At 42.7% G+C, this 17,224-nt stretch overlaps 1 protein-coding gene across 2 annotated transcripts in view; it reads right to left on the reverse strand.

The window, feature by feature from the left end:
* Positions 1 to 16,825, reverse strand: part of SLC44A5 (solute carrier family 44 member 5) — an 86,803-nt gene extending 69,978 nt beyond the window's left edge. For both annotated transcript variants that reach the window (XM_082765567.1, XM_082765565.1), the window contains exon 1: positions 16,663 to 16,825. In XM_082765567.1, coding sequence (XP_082621693.1) covers positions 16,663 to 16,699 — 37 coding nt within the window. In that variant the 5' untranslated portion in view covers positions 16,700 to 16,825. The remainder of the gene's footprint in view (positions 1 to 16,662) is intronic.
* Positions 16,826 to 17,224: the final 399 nt, after the last annotated feature.

The raw sequence follows: 17,224 nt of genomic DNA on the forward strand, positions 1-17,224 counted from the left end.
CCTCTTCTCCAGGCTGAACAAGCCCAGCTCCCTCAGCCGCTCCTCGTAGGACTTGTTCTCCAGGCCCCTCACCAGCTTCGTCGCCCTTCTCTGGACCCGCTCAAGCACCTCGATGTCCTTCTTGTAGCGAGGGGCCCAAAACTGAACACAGCACTCGAGGTGCGGCCTCACCAGAGCCGAGTACAGGGGGACGATCACCTCCCTAGCCCTGCTGGTCACACTGTTTCTTACGCAAGCCAGGATGCTGTTGGCCTTCTTGGCCACCTGAGCACACTGCTGGCTCATATTCAGCCGACTATCAACCATCACTCCCAGGTCCTTCTCTGCCTGGCAGCTCTCCAACCACTCATCTCCCAGCCTGTAGCTCTGCTTGGGGTTATTGCACCCCAGGTGGAGGACCCGGCACTTGGCCTTGTTGAACTTCATGCAGTTGACCTCAGCCCATCGGTGCAGCCTATCCAGATCCTCCTGCAGAGCCTTCCTACCCTCGAGCAGATCGACACACGTGCATAGCTTGGTGTCATCTGCAAACCCACTGAGGGTGCACTCAATGCCCTCGTCCAGATCATCGATGAAGATATTAAAGAGGACCGGCCCCAGCACCGAGCCCTGGGGAACACCACTAGTGACTGGCCTCCAACTGGATTTGACTCCATTTACCACGACTCTTTGGGCCCGGCTATCCAGCCAGTTTCTAACCCAATGAAGCGTGCGCCAGTCCAAGGCAAGAGCAGCCAGTTTCTTGAGGAGAATGCTGTGGGAAACGGTGTCAAAAGCCTTGCTGAAGTCAAGGTAGACCACATCCACAGCCTTTCCCTCAACCACCCAGCACGTCACTTTGTCATAGAAGGAGATCAGGTTCGTCAAGCAGGACCTGCCTTTCATAAACCCATGCTGACTGGGCCTGATCAGCTGCTTGCCCTGCAAGTGCTGCATGATGACTCTCAAGACAATCTGCTCCATGAGCTTCCCTGGCACTGAGGTCCAACTGACAGGCCTGTAGTTTCCCAGGTCAGTCCTCCGGCCCTTCTTGTAGATGGGCGTCATGTTTGCTAGCCACCAGTCAACTGGGACCTCCCCCGACTGCCAGGACTGTTGATAAATGATGGATAGTGGCTTGGCCAGCTCCTCTGCCAGTTCTCTCAGTACCCTTGGGTGGATCCCAGCTGGCCCCATCGACTTGTGCACATCCAAGTGCCGTACCAGGTCACCAACCATTTCTTTGTGGATAGTGAGGGCCACATCCTGCTCCCCATCCCCTTCCACCAGCTCAGGGTACTGGGTATCCAGAGAACAACCGGTATTGCTGCTAAAGACTGAGGCGAAGAAGGCATTAAGCACCTCCACCTTTTCCTCATCTCTTTTAACTAAGTTTCCCCCGCATCCAGTAAAGGATGGAGATTCTCCTTAGTCCTCCTTTTTGTGTTGATTTATTTAGAAAAACATTTTTTGTTATCTTTAACGGCAGTAGCCAGATTGAGCTCCAGATGAGGTTTGGCCTTTCTAATTTTGTCCCTGCACAGCCTCGCAACATCCTTATAGTCCTCCCTAGTGGCCTGCCCACTTTTCCAAAGATTATAAACCCTCTTTTTTCTCCTAAGCTCAAGCCACAATTCTCTGTTCAGCCAGGCTGGTCTTCTTCCCCACCAGCTCATCTTTGGGCACGTGGGGACAGAGAGTTCCTGCGCCATTAAGATTTCCGTCTCGAAGAGCGCCCAGCCTTCCTGGACTCCTCTGCCCTTCAGAACCGCCTCCCAAGGGACTCTACCAACCAGTGTCCTCAGCAGCACAAAGTCAGCCCTCCGGAAATCCAATACAGCGGTTTTACTGGTCCCCTTCCTGGCCTCGCCAAGAATAGAGAACTCCACCATTTCATGGTCACTCTGCCCAAGACAGCTCCCGACAATCACATCCTCCACCAGTCCTTCTCTGTTTGTGAAGAGAAGGTCTAGCGGGGCACCACCCCTGGTAGGTTCACTAACCAGCTGCGTCAGGAAGCTATCTTCCACGCTCTCCAGAAACCTCCTAAACTGCTTTCTCTGGGCTGTGTTGTGCTTCCAGGATATGTCAGGGAAGTTGAAGTCCCCCATGAGAACAAGCGCTGAAGATTTCGCAACTTTTGTCAGCTGCCTGTAGAACTCCTCATCCATCTCCTCATCCTGGTTCAGCGGTCTATAACAGACCCTGACCAGGACGCTAGCCTTGTTGGCCCTGCCGATCCTAACCCAAAGGGACTCGACCTTGTCATTCCCTAGTTCTCACTATAGGCTCTGGCTTCCAGTTACTTACCATTTTAAACATATTTTAAACATTTTCAGCTTGACCAGTTAGAATTTGGTATGCCAGTTTGGTTCCTCCCACCAAGACTTTCAGGAAAATCTCTAGCTAAACTATCCAAACATTTCCAAGAAAGATCTGAAAAAAATATCATTTTATTCACATTGAAATGTATTTTCTTTGTAAATCTGTAGCACTCATCATCATTGAAGTTTAAAATTTCCAGGAAATAAGTATTATGTCAAGGATACATCTGTTTGTATCCCAGAACATCCCCAAACCTTTAGAAGGAAAATACTGTATTTCGCATGCTCAACAGACAGCATGCAATCATGTAATGAAAGACTATATAACTGTGCATATGTATTAGGGTGATACTTTTGGAATACGAAGGAAACCTTAACTCCAGTACTTTCTATCTTTTGAATATTTGATTTCACTGGTGTTAATGTAGTAGTAATGTGGTAGTCTTTCACTTCAGTTTTTGTGTAAATGTGTTTCTCTTCAACAATGAACATTTCAGGACCCATTTACAGATGACCAGACTCAATAATCAGTTGCTATACAATCTGTATCTTAATACTGAGAACATAACACTCCCACCCTGCTTCCTGGCAACCAATCTGTTGGTTGACTGTCTTCATTGACTGTCAATGACTTTCTTCATTTGTCAATGACTTTCTTCAATGACTGTCTTCATTTTGACAGCTGAGAAATGGAACAAGCTATTCCAAAATCCATCTATGGACTAAAATAGTGAATCTAAAGCATAGCAATTCTGTAAATTCTTGACAAGCTATAACATGACTTAATCTTAACTATTAATTCCTGCTAAAGAAAATAGACGCACTCAAGTACTCTCTAACTGAAGAGTACATTCCCATCAACTGAACCCAAATGAATAAAACTATAACCCTAGAAAATAGTATAGATGAGTACTTAGTAGTTATAATGCATTATTACTTGGCTTTGATTTTCAGAGAAAAGACTAATTAAATAATTCCTGAATGCCTACAAAGAAATAGAATAAGACCCACTTGATTTCTTGACAGAACCATGTAGATAATGAGCAGGTATCAGCAAAATGAAGTTTAAGATGATAATACAAATACCATGAATGCTTTAAGAAACGTAATAATGAACTTGTTTGAAGAAAAAAAATGTTACCTAAACCACAACAATTTCTTCTTACTAACAGACAAAATAAATTGTCTGATATTGTTTGATAGCAATGGTTATCAAGTATGGAAGTCAATACTTATCAGTCCTATTTGTCAATTATTTTACATCAAGATATAGTCTCTGTCTCTCTCACTATGATTTTGTTCCCTACCCTGCTAATCCCTACTTTAGTCATTACCCAGTTTCTGTTGGAACAGCAAAACAATTCTGTGTTTTCACATTAAGAATAAAAGCCAGTATTCAGATTCAAGAGGGAACAAAAAAAAAAAAAAAGGTACTTTCTTCACTTCTTTGTCTGGATTTTTTTCCCTTTGAAAACTTCCTACTCACTACAGAATTCAAGCAAAACCCATAGTTCACATTCCACCCTACTCATATGTCCAGTGTTTGAACTAGTGCAATTGTTTTTCACAGTCCATCACCAGAAATAAACAAATCGAACCAAAAAGAGTTCTGAACGTTAGGTATTGAGACATTTGATACCTCTGATACTTTGTCAGGAGATACTGGCTGTATCCATACAGTTGCATTTACAATTATTATGAGTGCATTAGTTGTTTAAGAAAGTGACTGGAAAAATGGTCTTATTATATTCCTGAAGTATGAGCTTCTCCTTATACAGTCTACAAGTTTTATGTCTTGAGCAATATACAACTTATTAAAAGCAAACTGAATGAAAACAAGAGGCTTCCCTTGTCTATTAAATGGTTCCTGATATTTTCTATAACTGTATTGGGTTTATGTGGCAAAGTTTTGGTAGCAAGGGGGGGCTGCAAGGGTGGCCTCTGTGAGAAGTCCAGAAGTTGCCCCATGTTAGAGAAGTCCCAGAGGGACCCACTGCTGACCAAAGCCAAGCAAATGAGCAATGCTGGTTGTGCCTCTGGGACAGAAGATTTAAGAATGGGGTAAAACTGCTGCATAACAGGAGCTGGAAGAGAGGACTGAGAAACAGCCTTGTGTCCGCAGGGTCAGCGACACCAAGGTCACTGCAGAAGGAGGGCAGGAGGTGCTCCAGGTGCTCCCAAGCTGAAGTTTCCCTGCAGCCTATGGAGAGGCCTATGGTGGAGCAGGCTGTCCCCCTGCAGCCCATGGGCACCACAGTGGAGCAGATTTTCACACTGCAGCCCACAGAGAGGAGCTCACACAGGAGCAAGGGATCTGGGGGGAGCTGCCACCCATGGGGGATCTGGGTTGAAGCAGTTTGCTCCTGATGGATGGACGCCATGGTACGTACCCATATTGGAGCAATTCTTGAAGAATTTCTTGAAGAATTCTGAAGAATTCTTGAAGAATGCTTGAAGAATTGCTGCCTGTTGGAAGCCCACGCAAGATCAGTTTGGGGAGGATGGCATCTCATGGGAGGGACCCCATGTGAAGCAGGGGCAGAGACTGACGATGAAGGTGCAGCAGATGACAAAGTGTTATGGACTGACTGCACCTCCCATTCCCCTGCACAGCTCAGGGAGAGGAAACTGAAGGATGAGGATAGAGAGAAAGGAGGTTTTAGTTTTCTTTCAGTTCTCACTGCTTTACTGTTATTTATTGTCAATAAACTAACCTTTTCCACACTGAGTCTGTTTTGTCTGTGTTTGTATTTGGTGAGTGATCTCCTTGTCCTTATCTCAACCCACAAGATGTTTCATGGTATTTTCTCCCTGTCCTGTGGAGGAGGGAGAGTGAGAGATCCGTGTGGAGGGCACCTGATGGCTAGCCAAGGTCAACCTAACATGCTAACCAACGTGATAGTCCATGGCAACATTAGTCATACTTAGTGCTTTTACAGGAAGATTTTCTCCCAGCCAACATGTTTATAGATTTAAAATTCAACAGAAGATTTGGAAAAGATGTGCAAATAGGTTTCAGCTCTATAGAAAATCTGCTGCAATGTGCTTTCTACCTGCAAATGAATAATATCACCTCCAACAACTTGCTGTTAACGTTTATCACTAGCAAAGTTCTGCCAAAAGTAAATGGCAGTTTTCACTGCAGGGAAAATTGTACATTACAGAGAACTCATAGCTGGATGTCAAGTACAAATTCATACTGGTAGAAATCTTGTATTCTAAATATGATTATAGTGAGGTCACCAACAGTTACCTTTTAAAAAATTAGAGTTCTGATGGTGACATACAATGCAAATGTAACACAAAAGGAAACATCGAATTCCTAGTCTTGCACTCATGTTTATTTTGCTCTAGGTCAGATGTGTACTGTTGAAATTGTACTGTACTGTTGTTTTTATAAATTATTTGGATGTAGGTCTAGGTGTTTTGCACAAATTTGCTGATGATATTAAACTGGGAGGAGCTGTTGACTCTTTTGAGGGTGGAAAGGCATTGCAGAAAGATCTGGACAGATTGGAGAGCTGGGCAATCACCAACCGCATGAAGTTTAACAAGAACAAGTGCTGGGTCCTGCACCTGGGAAGTGGCAACAACAAAACCAAGAAACAGTTCTTCCTCCGAGAGAAGTTATGCGAAGTGATGATAATTTGGTGGTATTTAATGATTATCTATGATAAAATATATTTAATACTTATTCATCATTATTTGCAAAAGAAAACGTCATATTACTGTGTAGTGCAATACAGCAATACCATGAGCTCTATTTGTTAAATCTATAATGAGAAGCACAGGGAAGTCATTTATCTACAGCATGTTGTACATTAACACAAGTCTGCATTCTTAATTTTGCCTGAAATAATATTCTTTTCAGAAGTGCCAAATTTTAAAAGTGCTGCTTTTAATTGTGCAAACTTTTAAGCAGCACATACACAGTTTGAAGCACTGACCAAAGACAAATCTAAATTCACTGGAATCTTGTCCTAGTGTAAAGAAAATCTGATATAGTGCTAGATGTTATGATAATCTAACATTACTATATGCATAATATTAGTACAGTAACAGCAATGGTCTCAGTTCTGCCACACAAACATATATAAACCACTATATTCACACATGAAAATGTTTCAATGGTTTGGGTCTACAGCTTTAATTTCATTCCTATTTGCAACACAGTTGTATAATGAGTATATAATATTTAAAGAGACAGCATCTCATATAAACAAAGAACAATTATGATCAGGTTACAGATCATTACTAACAGCTCACTCATAAATTGGAAAAAAATATATATATATCTGTCTTTAGTCAAACTCTTTCTTCACAGATGCATCACCTAAAGAAGAAACATATGATGCACTGACATATATATGTATTGCTATCTCTAATTCTGCAGCAGAACATTTTAAATCTTTTTAAAGGAAAATGAAAGTTTCTGTTGAAGAAACGGGAATTTTTTGTGGGAAGATATCCTTATTTTTTGGAAGAATACACTGTTTTCACAATTTATATTATCAGGTTTTGTGGAGTAACCTTCCCGAGTTCTTTATTTTTAGGAACAGAAGGGTACCCTTTCCTTTCTACAACAATGTTGTATTATTGAGTTACTGTATGATCTTTACTTTTTTGTTTTACTATTATCTTCAACTCAAATTCTTCTCTTTTGAATTTCTCAATTTCCTAGATGATAGCAAAAACTGGTTGATTCAGTTTTAAGTTCTGTTTTTTCTAAAACATGTGAGAAGTATCTGAAAGTGTAACATATCTAGTTGGGAAAGATAATCTGATTGTTAAATAGATATATACTATCATCTATTATTTAATGTTAATATTTATTAGCACTTATGTAGTAATATTTATTATCAATGAGTTGTATTAACCATTAGTATTCGTATTAACCATTAGTAATCAAATAATCTATTATTAAATAGTATTAAATTATTAATATTTATTAGAATTAATATATATTATTATTTTCCTAAACCACAAGAAAATAGCCGAAGTCCAGATGGTAATGTACAGATTAGAAAAAGCTTGACAATTGTTTTTGGAGACAAAAATAGCTATGAGAATAAGGTGTTAGCTTACATTGTCCTAGTCTCTTTATCAGAATCAGAATCATAAGATGAAGCACCTATTTTCTAAACTATTTCTCTTTTTCAATCTATATGGGAACAGAGTTTTTACAGTGTTGGTAAATCTGTGTTGAGCCCTAAAGCCCTAAAAGCTGTAGTGAATTGGAAGTTTGGGCCTCTTGGCAGCTGCATGGTTTATTTCCTTCCACATGCAAAGGCACGTTTCCAGGTATACTACACAGCTTCAGTGATAACTCCTGGCCCAGAATTCTACCGGTTTTATTTGTTTGTTTGCTATGCCCAGTTAGAGGTTCACTTGTTGCAGAATTGTGTTTGTTCTTAAGTAACTTTCATTGATTTAGCTTTCTGTTTTGTTTTTCAGTATCCCAAAGCACCACTTCACTACCTACATATTTTTTGATTCTACTTGTTGAAAAGGAAATCTTTCAATGCAAGGGGATAAGAAGAAAAAGCCAACAGTTTTCAGTAGCTGTTTTTTTTTTTACTCTCTACAAATAAGCTCCAGGACAGATGCTGAGATGGACGTTCTCCCTCAGTTTGGCGTTCTAATACGGTGGCTAGCCTCAAGCTTGTGGAAAGACGTTAGACTAGTCTTACATTCCTGTTATCATTTGTGAAGAGCCTATCAGAATAAATTAGCAAGCGTCTACTTGGCCTGAACTACATAAACAGAAATGCAATGTATATGCGTATTACATTACTTGTTTTTCAAATCACACTGTATTTGTGGCTTTATTAATTCTGTATTGATGTTTTGTCTCAGTTTAGTTCTCAATTCCCATGAACCTGGATAGATGCCAGAAAAATGTTAGCAAGGAAATATACATATGTATATATTACCTACATATTTTCCTGAATACATATATATAAATGTATATATCTAAACATTTTATTATCTCACAAATTCCCATCAAACCTTCAAATTGCTAATGGGGGATAAATATTACTACAGTTCAAGAGTATTGCTCACAGGGAGATAGCACTTTTATCATTTTACTGTTTATAGCAGTTGTTTAGATGCTAGCACAGATATTGCATTGTACTGAAACCAACAGAGAGGGGTATTCACAGACACAGCTCGTTGCCTTTTGTATGCTACAGCAAAGCAATGGCAATGAAACTATTTATCATTCTGCTGGGGAAAAAAGTCTAAAAATAAACAGTGTATTTTTCCACACTGTTAGTCAGCTGCTTTTTAACACTCAGATCACATCCAAGAAATTCTCTCATAGAAAAATACAAGTGATAAAAAAATAATAATTTTACTGTAACACCCAGTACAAAACATATTAAATAATAAGTACCAGAGCTATTATTTAGCATATTCACTTATGTCAAAGTATAATGATTATGAAGAACACTAATTCAGCTACCAGATTTCATGGCACATCAGCTTGTACAAGTCTAGATGCTCTGTGTGCAATTGGCCCAGAAGGAAGGTGTTAACCTGAAAAAGATACTTGCTTTCTTCTATATATTACATGCTATGCAGAAGAGACAAGGAGAATTTTGGCCAGCTCATCTGCTAGAGCTCCTCTTTCTGGAGACACATGCTCCTAAGGCATAAACACATTTCCACCTTTACTATGTCAGAGTCACATACCAAACCATATACTTTAACAGTATTATCTAGCTCCTGGTTTAAGAAATAGATACAAGCTTGGTACCTTCTGCTAGAGAAGTAACCCACTGAACATCTTTTGAGAGCTTTAGTCATCGGTCATTTTCAGGGAGATGACTTCTTCAGGCCAAACTTCCATGTCCTGGCAACTGCCTGAGGTTTTCAAAGGCATGGTTTCAGGTTTTAGTACATTCAAAACAGCTCTGACTTTACAGTAACTGCTCAGAGTATACTCAAAGAGTACAGTTACTTGTTGTAGCTTTCTTCAGCACAATCTAGGACAGAAAGGATGACTTCACTTATGTGGATCAAGGTTGGAGATGACCAAATATTGCAGTGTGGCCTCCCCTGAGTTGCTAATGACAGTAAGTAACATCCCATCCTTGCCCACAAGAACTCCTTAGAATTTGTATGGGACCAGAAGTGAATTTCTACATCAGCAGCAAGCTATATTGGAGTATCCAGGGAGAATTTCTCCTGGCTGCCTTTGTTTGTGGATGCTTGCAGCAGTCCAGCTGCTGTAGAGTGCCATAGCAGCTTAATGTGGTATGAAAAAACCATATCTGATGTTTTGTAAGGATTGCAGTTCTATTATTCAGAATAACAGGCATAAAGACATATGTTTATAACCATACTTCTATTTTTATACCTTATTTATTTATATATGTATTTGTACCTTTATAAAATTCCAAGATCATAAAAGCTTGGTATGAACAAATTCAGACTGAACCATATTGAAAAAAAAAATAAAGCAAAAGCATTAAGAAAGTTTAAGTTGCAGAGGTCTTTGGTTTGAAATTACACTCAGTTAATTTGAGGATTTGTTGCCTAAGATGACTTAAATATCTAAGACATGCATGTAACTCTAATGGCTGCCAGGCACTTATTTCCTATCATCCTAACAAAAGTAAATCCTTGTTTTATAATAAACATATTTTTTTTTCCCAGTAATTATTTATTATGCTTGTTACTGCTTTCCCGCTATCCTCATAGAGTTTATGCACTCTGTATGATACCACCCTGAATGATATCCCATTTGTTCATTAACATCAGCACAGTCCATCTAGTACTGTGGACTAGATCTCCCGTCTTGTCTACTAATCTTCTCCATCCAAGAGGCAATAAGGGATGAATTTTTAAGCAATGAATATTGCAGCAGTGCTAAATGCAGTCTTCTGTGTCCTGACCAGGAGCTTCTACAGACACTGAAGAAGGTAGCACGGATAGAAGCATCCCACATAAATGCTGTCTTTCATCAGAGGTTCTGGCTCTCAAATTTGCTGAGACTGGACCACCTCCCAGGTAAGTGATCAGAGAAAATAAAGTCGTAAGGAACTTTGAAGGGCTATTGTAATTGTCATCTGTTTCCTCTACCTGTGACTGAAACATCTTCAAAGTCCCTAATGAACCAGCATAAGTTCAGCAGGAAAAGAGTAAATGCAACAACCTTGTTGTCCAAGCTTAAGTGCAATGTACTTGTACAATGCACAGCCATTATGTCTTGCTTAGCTGTCACTGTAAAAGAAACAGTTAACAAATTTGGGCATGTGTTTATCTTCATTGTATTAAACAATGCAGAGATGTTTGTCATCATACACCTTGTTCCTAATGTCATACACAGGATCTTATGTTTAAGTGCTTTAATAGTTCTAAGCCAATTTATGTTATCCTACTAGATGGCTCTGTATTAATGCATTAAGCTGATACAAACATAGTCTATCCTTGTCACAACCTCCAGATGCTATGGAAAAACGTCATTATATACTCACAGAGGCAGATTTTGTAAATCTGACTGCCTCTGAGCCAGGCACTAGAGCAACAGGAAAAACAATAGTAAATACAGTTAAGCAACCACGAATGTTATGTACTTTTGCACTTCAGGAGCAAATACACAGTGAAAAAAAAACATTTTCACATCCAAGTGATAATCATTTACCTAGTAGGGATTCACTACAGGGTCTACAGAATAACCCGTGACATTCAGCTGCCAAAATCCAGTGCCTACCACCAGGTATGTCTTCCAGTGACACAGAACATATCCAGTTGTCTGACATGAATGAAATCAGATCAATTAACTAATGGAAACTGGAGAAAAACAGGAAAACCCTGAGAAGTGGACTAGTAAAGAAGAACTTCAAAAGGTTATGCACATTAAATTTGTACAAATTCAGAATCATATCTGAAAATAAACTTGTTGCAGCTATCATTCTTTTCCTGGACTAAGTTATGTAGATAAGCAGACAAGAAAAGGGTCTTTCCTTCTAACTGCTCCTAAGAAGTACCAGCATGTAAAAAACTGTCATATTAACTGGAATATTTCATGAGCACATAGTTTATACATGTAGAAGTTTCATTTTTTCCGTCACTATAATATAGGCTTGCTTTTTCATACACACACACACAAAAAAAAAGTTACATTTTAAGCAGTAAGATTGTTTTTATCTTTTGGAAGCTAGAACAAGACTTCCTCCAAGTCTAACCTTTCTCAGATAATACTGTAAGAACAATGTAGTTCTATACAAATTCAGAGTTATTACTAAATGCTGACATCTGGATATTAGATGACTGTGCATACAACAGCATAGTGACCCTTTTTTAGGAGTTGTCAGTTGATTTTATCATTTATTTTGACAACATTGTTTATCATTTTGTTTCCAATAGTTCTTATGCAACAGAACACTCGTGTAACACAAGAGCTTTCCTATCCCAAAAAATTGACAACCCAAAAATTAAAACAAGGAAGACAGAAAATGGTAAATTCTCAGGAAAATATATCAAAGGTAGCCCTTAGCCATATCTTGAAAATAGGTTTATTTTTATTTTTCAAAGCTGGTGATAAATATTGTTTCTAAATGTCCTTAAATTTATTTCTTGAAAACACACACAAAAAAGTGAGTATTTAGGAGATCTCTAGTATAAGCTGACACAAGTTTCCCTCTACAGAATAGCTGTATTAAAACTGGAAGTTCATTGCAGAAGATCTCACCTTACTTTCAGACTACTCAATTTTTACTGTCACCTGTAGTTTCACAACAAGCAGTTTTCCCTGCTGAACCCTCCTAATCTTGGAGGTTTGTTCACATTACATTGAAGATAGATAACCTTTTGCTATTTTAGTTATACTGAAGGTACCTTTTGCTACTCTAACATGTCATTCATTGCTCTGTCATGTTTTATTGTATTCTACAAAACTGAAACATTTCATACAGTATCTCACAACCCTAGTCTAATTAGGTAAATTAATTCAGAGTAACACAGGATGTGAATTGAAATGTAATAACTATTTTAGACTGGCCACTTGAGTGTGCTCTTATTCTACATACTGTTATACCGGTTTGGAGTAACATCTTACTTCAGAATGAGTGTATCAATACAGGATGTTAAAGTTTACTATTAATTATTCCACAGGTGCCTTACTTTCTCTTTCCCCTCCACTTTCCCACGTAGGCAAATCCAGTGATAAGAGTAAAAGCACTATCGCACTATCTTTTCAATTTACATGTAAGTGGATGAAAAGAAGGTTCTACTTTCATATCAAATCACAGATTATAGTCTTGTAATACAGCACTGGCAATGCTAGTTTGCAAGGCTTGAGACAGAAGAATGAATGTGTGGCTTGTTTTGTTAGAACTTACTCAATAACCTTCTGGTTTGCTTTCACTTGATTTAACTGCAACAGCATTTTTTCTTCTGATGGCTAATTTGTTTTATTTTTTCTTATCGTTGTATGAGACAGCCAGGGCTTTATACAGATAATAACAAAAACTAACTCCTCTGTGCAGAACGAGATATTTATGACTCTAACAAGCACAGAATGGTTCGTGTTGGAAGGGACCTAAAAGATCATCTAGTTCCAACCCCCCTGTCATGGGCAAGGACACCTCCCACCAGACCAGGATGCTCAAAGCCCCATCCAACCTGGCCCTGAGCACCTCCAGTGATAGGGCTTCCACAGCTTCTCTGGATAGCTTGTTCCAGTGTCTCACCACCCCCATAGGAAATAATGTCTTCCTCATATCTAATCTATATCTACCCTCTTTTAGTTTAAAAACGTTACTTCTTGTCCTATCAATACACTCCCTGATAAAAGAGTCCCTCTCCAGCTTTCTTGTAGGCCCCCAATACGTAACGATGTAGTGCAAAGAAATAAAGGCCTGGTATGACAGCAGAGGCCTTGAGAAGTAGAGACACAAGACAGTACAGTAATACAGAATTTTGGCATGGCATGACAAGAGATGGGACAAAGGCTTAGCACTGGAGACCCCATAACAACAGAAAAAGGACCTAAAACACGCGCTGCAAAGCCTAGATGAAGTGGTCCAAATTTATATCAGAGAATTAAAGGTTTGAATCATCTGGATCTGAGTTTCACCTACTTCTAGCACTGCTGGGTATATAAAAATCTTAGAGACATAGAATCACAGAATGTTTTGGATTAAAAGGGACATTAAAGCTTATCAAATTCCAACCTTCTGCCATGGGCAGGAACACCTCCCACTAGATCAAGTTGAAATCTGAATGAAGCTTTGAATCAGTTTTCAGCTTTAATATGAACGTCACCCATTAATATGATATTTGAACACCAGAAGGTGAAATGAATTGCATATAACGATATATGACAATTTACCAGAAGGGGATAAGGAGACTATCTGTAGCAGTATCACAGCCGAAAGGTCCCACAGTATAGCCCATTCTCCTTAGACTGAAGATGTCCTCCTACCCACAAACTATATATGTGTAGTTGGATACAATTAAGAAATTAAAAATGCAGGCCAACCCACCACAAATAACGTATCTTGATAGAAATTTTCTTAGGTCATGAAAAGGTCTTCCAAGAGAAACAGAAGGACCTTCCTCAATAGGGAAATTAAATATTTTTTTTAGTGAAAGAAAAAAAACAAAAAAAAAAACTTGACATGATCACTTCACAGCAGCAACTAGTAATTCCAATTATAGACTCAAGTATTGGTTGCACTGGTAAGAGAAATTATAGGAAAGTAGTTCCTCATAGGGAGGCTCTAAGTGTGCAGATATTTAAGAAGTACATTAGCTAAATCATAGAACAGCTCGGGTTAAAAGGGACATTAAAAGACCACGTAATTCCAACCCCCTTGCCATAGGAAGGGATGCCACCTAGTAGATCAGGTTGCTCAGGGCCTCATCCAATTTGGTCTTGAACACCTCCAGGGATGGGGTATCCACAACCTCTCGGGGCAACCTGTGCCAGTGCCTCACCACCCTCTAAGGGAAGAATTTCCTCCTAACCTGTAATCTAAATCTCCCCTCTTTTAGTTTAAAACCATTCCCTCTTGTCCTGTCATTATCTGACTGACTAAAAAGTTGCTCTCCGTATTTTTTATAAGACCCCTTCAGGGAATGAAAAGTTGCAATAACATGCCTTCTCTTCTTGCCCAGGGCCTTCTCTTCCCCAGACTGAACAGCCCCAGCTCTCTCAGCCCTTCTTCATAGGAGAGGGGCTCCAGCCCTCTGATCATCTTTGTGGCCCTCCTCCGGCCCCATTCTAGCAGCTCCACATCTTTCTTGTGCTGGAGGCCCCAGACCTGGATGCAGCACTCCAAGTGAGGCCTCGCAACATAAGAGTAGAGGGGACAATCACCTCCCTCAGACTGCTGCCCACTCCTCTGATGCTGAAGCCCAGGATGCAGTTGGCCTTCTGGGCTGCAAGCATGCACTGCTGGCTCATGTCAAGCTTATTGTCCACCAGAACCCCCAAGTTTTTCTCTTCAGGGCTGCTCTCAATGAGTTCTACTCCCAGTCTGTACTCATGTCTGGGATTGCCCTGATCCGGGTGCAGCACCCTGCACTTAGCCTTGTTGAACCTCACTAGGCTCACTTAGGCCCACTTCCCGAGCTCATCCAGGTCCCTTTGGATGGCTTCCCTTCCTTCTGTTATATTGACTGTACCAATTAGTCTAGTGTCATCTGCAAACTTGCTGAGGGTGCACTCAACCCCATTGCCTATGTTGTTGGTAAGGATATTAGCCAGTACTGGTCCCAGGATGGACCCCTGAGGGACATCACTCGTCACCAGCTTCCACCTGGACATAGCATCATTGACCACCACCCTCTGGGTATGACCTTCAAGCCAATTCCTTATCCACTGAATGGTCCACCCATCAAATCCATCTCTCTCCAATTTGTAGACCAGGATGTCATGTGAGACCAGGATGTCATGTAGGACCATGTCAAAGGCCTTACAGAATTCCGTGTAGGTGACATCAGTCAGTCTTCCCTTGTCAACTGATGCACTCAACTCCATCACAGAAGACCACCAGATTGGTTAGAAATATTCTAATTTCTTTCTGGGTCGCTTTAATTACATAAAGATTTTTTTTCTTTTATTTTTTTCCTTTTTTTTCCCTATTTTGGACAGTTTGATAATCAACAAAATCACCACCATTATAGTAGAGTCTACTATTGAGAGGGATCAAGATTTTTATTTTGCATACAACATATTTAACTAAATTTGTAAAACTAACCAGCTTTGTCCATCAGGTCCAAAGAATGAGGAAGCCAAACTATGAATATTCCTTTTTAGCCAGATCGCAGTTCAGACCACAGAGATGAACTATAAAATTGAGTTTTCCGAGTAGTACACATGCCACACAACATGCCGGTGATATCAAGGCAAAGACTGTTTTATCAAGCCATTGTTGCCCACTTTTATACCGCAGGCAATTACAGTCAGCCTTTGGGACTCACAGAAAACAAGCCTTGTTTCTAAGGGGGTTTGCACATTCTGCAGATTTTTTTTTTTTTTGGCTATCAAAATCTCACGTATATTTGCAAAAGGAAATCGGTTTTGTAGCGACGCTTTCAAACAGTCTAAGAAGCTTTGCAAAACCAGCCTCCTCTGTGGCAAACGCATTAGCTTCCAAAGAGCAATTAGAGCACGGCTCAAGCACTGCGATGAAGTTCTGCCCCCGGTGACCTTCTCCTACGCGCGGGCTGGCAGGATCCACTGAGGGCACGGAGCTTGCTTAGTCCGGGTACCTCTGCTACGGCCGCAGCGCTCCCAGTCCCCAGCCCAAAACACCGGAACCCGCCCTACCGGGGCCACCAGCGCAACGGGCTCCCGCCGCCAGGTCCCGGTACCACGGCCCACCAGGGCCCGCGGCCCCCGCTCCCACGAGCCGGGCGCCGAGCGCCCACCGGCCGGGCCCTTCCGAGAGCGCCGCACCTGCCGCCCGCCGGCCTGCCCGCGGGCCCTCGGCAGGGCGTGAGCTGCAGCCTCCTCCTTCCCAGGACGGCCTTCTCCGGTGGGCGCGGACAAAGCGGCCGCACAGCACCTGCTCTGCTGCAGGAAGGGGAGGAGGAGGTTCTCGCCCTGCCCGCCCCCATCTCTGCGCCCGCCGGCTCCCCTCCCCGAGCCCAGCCGTCCCGCCTTCTTCCAGCCGGGCGAGCCGCAGCGCCGGCAGAGAGCTGCACCGGCGCCTTCGGGGGCTCCGGCTGCCCGGGGCCCGCATGACCCCCACGCACGTCCCCAGCATCTGCCCAGGGAAACCAACTCTCGCCGCTGGCTGCACGATGGATCCGCTCCGTAAATAGGCCGGAGGGTGGCACGGGATCCGGCTCTCTTCGCACGAGCGCCCGCTCCGTCTCTCCCCCGTGCCCGGGCGCTTACCGTAGGGAGGCGCGGAGGCTTCCCCCTTCCTCGCCATCGTCTCCCGGCGCCCTCCGCGCTGGCAGCGCAACCGGCAGCCCGGCGCCTGCGTCCGCCGCTCAGCGCGCTCTTTGTTGCCGTGAAGGCATGAGAGGAGGCAGCGGCCGGGCAGCCTCCCGCTCCGCCCGCGCCCCGCGCCGGCCCACCCGTCCCGCCGGCTCCACGGCCGACGCCTGCGCCGAGCCCGCGGGGGCGGTGCCCGAGCCGTGGTGGGGGCGGCGGGCGGAGGGGGGGCGCCGAGGGCAGGCGTGGGGGCCGCAGGACGGCCCGCAGCCGGCTGCCTGCCCGCCGCCCCTCGCCAGCCCCGCCTGCGCCCGGCCCCGGCGGCGACTCGGGCAGCCGGTGGCAGCGGGCGCTGTCCCTGCCGAGGCCCGCGAGCTCTCCCTCGCCGCCTGGCGCTGCCGGGAGGAGCGCTCTGCCCCGTGGAACGTGACGGGCAGCAGCAGCAGGATCGGCTCCGCTCGGCTGCGGCAGGCGCCCGTGCCGCAGTCAAGGCGGAGAAGGCTCCCCCTTTCCTGGCCCG

Source organism: Aythya marila, assembly GCF_965140915.1.
Source record: "Aythya marila genome assembly, chromosome: 8".
NCBI lineage: Eukaryota > Metazoa > Chordata > Aves > Anseriformes > Anatidae > Aythya > Aythya marila.